Genomic DNA, 2898 nt, shown 5'->3' with positions numbered 1-2898 from the left:
TATATATATATATATATATTTATATTTAGGATTTATAAACCCTTCCCATGCTTGCAATGTTCTTAACGTTCTAAACACTCTAAAAGAGCACAGCGTAAGAGAGCAGACAGACTGATGCTACGTTACTGAGCCACTCAGCGCCCAGGGACAGACTGGCCATTGGGAGCACTGGAACATTTCCCAAACTGGTAAATGTCCCAGCTCAATTCAGGTCCATCCATCCATTATCTTTACCCGCTTCTTCCTTTTTGGGTCGCAGGGGTCAATGGTGCCCATGTCCAGCCAAAACTGTGCAAGAGGCGGGGGACACCCTGGACAGGGACACATAGAGACAAACGACCATTCACTCTCTCACTCACACCTAGGGACAATTTAGAGTTACCAATCAGCCTAACATGCATGTTTTTGGTCTGTGGGAGGAAACCAGAGTATCTGAAGAAAACCCACGCATGTACGAAGAGAACATGCAAACTCCACCCAAGGCCCCCAGACCGGGAACAGCTTCAGGGTAGAAGCTGTTCCTCAGTCTAGTGGTTCTACACTTAATGCTCCTTAACCTCCTTCCTGAGGGGAGCGGGGCAAAAAGTGTGTGCTGGGTGTGTGGGGTCCTTCATGATGCAGGTGGCCCTCTTCCTGCATCTGGAGGTGTAGATGGCTGTGATGGTGGGGAGACACTCCAACAGACTTCTGTGCAACCTTCACCACTCTCTGCAAAGCTTTTCTTTCTGCAGCTGTGCAGCCTTCATGCCACACGTTGATGCTGGAGCACAGGATGCTCTCCACTGCACACCTGTAGAAGGAGGTGAGGACTGAGCTTCCCAGACCAGCTCGTCTCAGCCACCTAAAGAAGTAGAGTCTCTGATGAGCTTTCTTGATCAGGCTGGTGGTGTTGTTGCTCCAGCTGAGGTTGTCATTCATGTGTACACCCAAGTACTTGTAGCTGGAGATCACTGGGGGGAGGTGTGTTTGTTCCGTCTGAAGTCCACGACCATCTCCTACATCTTCTTCACATTGATGTAATGGTTCTTCCTGCACCAGCTCTCCAGGTATTCCACCTCCTACCTGTAGCTGGAATCATCACTGTTTGTGATGCATCCCGCCACCACTGTATCATCTGCAAACTTTACAACAGCCTGGATGGGTAGTTGCACAATCATACGTGATCATAGTGAACAGAAGAGGGCTCAGCACACAGCCCTGAGGAGAGCCAGTGCTGAGGGTTATGGTGGAGGAGGAGAAGTTGTGGATCCTCACAGACTGAGGTCTGTTTGTTAAGAAGTCTAGGACCCAGTTGCAAATGGAGGGGCTTAGTCCTAGTGTGAACATTTTGTCCATCAGGGTTTGGGAGATCATGGTGTTGAAGGCAGACGTAAAGTCCTCAAAGAGCATATGGACGTAGGAGTCCTTCTGCTCCAGGTGGGTGAGAGCAGTGTGGACCACAGAACAGATGGCGTCTTCTGTTGATCGGTTCTCGTGGTATGCATTATTTTATGCACATTTCTATAACGTGATTTTCCACATTCCATTGTGTATCTGTTCCTCCTTCCTGTTCCTCTCAAACCTAGCCGATCGAAGCAGATGACCACTTGTCCTGAGCCTGGTTCTGCTAAAGGTTTCTTCCTCATGAGGGAGTTTTTCCTTTCCACTGTTGCCTTCATGCTTGCACTGGATGAGAGTTTGCAACAAAGTTAAGACTCAATGCAGTCTGCTCCTCGGATGTTCCAAGATGACACCAGGATTCACCAGCCTCAGATTTTGAAAGAGTGGTTCGGGGAGCACGAGACATCATTTTCAGACACGGACTGGCCACTAGCAGAGTCCAGACCTGACCCCAGTGAGAATCTTTGGGATGTGCCGAAGAACATTTTGCGCAGTGGTCCGAACAGCCTGTCATCGATACGAGATCTTGGCGAATAACGAATGGCGCTCTGGGCAAAAATAAATGTGACCCAATGAAATATCTGTGTGACCCTTTATTGACCAGGCAGGGTATATTCAAATATGAAAAAATGGTTGAAACTGGCTCAAAAAATAGAAATAAAAGGCCCATCTCTCGTTATACGTCTAGGCGATATAGACCAAAATTAATATCTTTATTTTAAGATGAACGGCGATATACGATATTTATATCGAGATTTTTTTAAATATCGAGATATCGCCCAGCCCTTTCTAGTTACAAAAGACACACGGGTTATAAAAAGTCGCTTCGTGTTTCAGTTCGTGATGCAGGCACGTAAAGACGTGAGGGTTTACATGAAGGACGTTTGATTGTATTGTTAGACACGTTCAACTGGAATGCTAAATAACAGGAACTATCACGAACGTTGACCTTTATGTTGACTGCTCCCTCTTTGAGAATGTTTTGAATCGTCTCGGATCATTTAAAACCTTTTTGCTGCACACACGTTCACATCTTTGAAGTAGATGACGAACGCATCATGCATTCCGTCTTGACGACCCGTCTCGTTGAAAACTTCCGTGTCTCTCACGTTTCCTTTTTCTTCCGCCTTTGCAGGTTAGAGAACTCGTGATCGATCATGAGCAATTTCTTTCAACGGATCCGCAACGCCCCTCGACCATCGACGCCCGTACTGAGTAAGATTTTATCACATTAAACGTCCACATTTTCATTTCATACGTCGTTATTGGTAGAAATTACTCCATGAATTTACTTCTTTTTTTTTTCTTGCAGCATGTTCAAAGTTGGGGGGCTGCGTCCTGCCCATCGCTCATATAGCCATTGGTGAGTCGTAGAACCACTGAGAAGTCGTACAGATGTTTTCTAAACGTGGTTTGTCAGAACATAAGTTTTTTTTTTTTTTTTTGGGGGGGGGGGGGGGGGGGCTTGGTTCCATTTGATGCTTTCTGAATTTGTTTTCATTTATTTTTTTTTTTTTT

At 46.0% G+C, this 2898-nt stretch overlaps 1 protein-coding gene across 1 annotated transcript in view; it reads left to right on the top strand.

Annotated features, from left to right (window-relative positions):
* cldn15a (claudin 15a) overlaps positions 1-1917 on the top strand; it is a 6233-nt gene extending 4316 nt beyond the window's left edge. Inside the window, exon 3 of the mRNA XM_037675104.1 lies at positions 1727-1917. Within this exon, the coding sequence (XP_037531032.1) occupies positions 1727-1917 (191 nt within the window). The remainder of the gene's footprint in view (positions 1-1726) is intronic.
* Positions 1918-2898: the final 981 nt, after the last annotated feature.

This window comes from Nematolebias whitei, chromosome 1 (genome assembly GCF_014905685.2).
Source record: "Nematolebias whitei isolate Nwh7 chromosome 1, NemWhi1, whole genome shotgun sequence".
Classification (NCBI taxonomy): Eukaryota; Metazoa; Chordata; class Actinopteri; order Cyprinodontiformes; family Rivulidae; genus Nematolebias; species Nematolebias whitei.
Note: the sequence above shows the minus strand (reverse complement) of the source record. Positions and strands in the feature narration are given on the sequence as shown.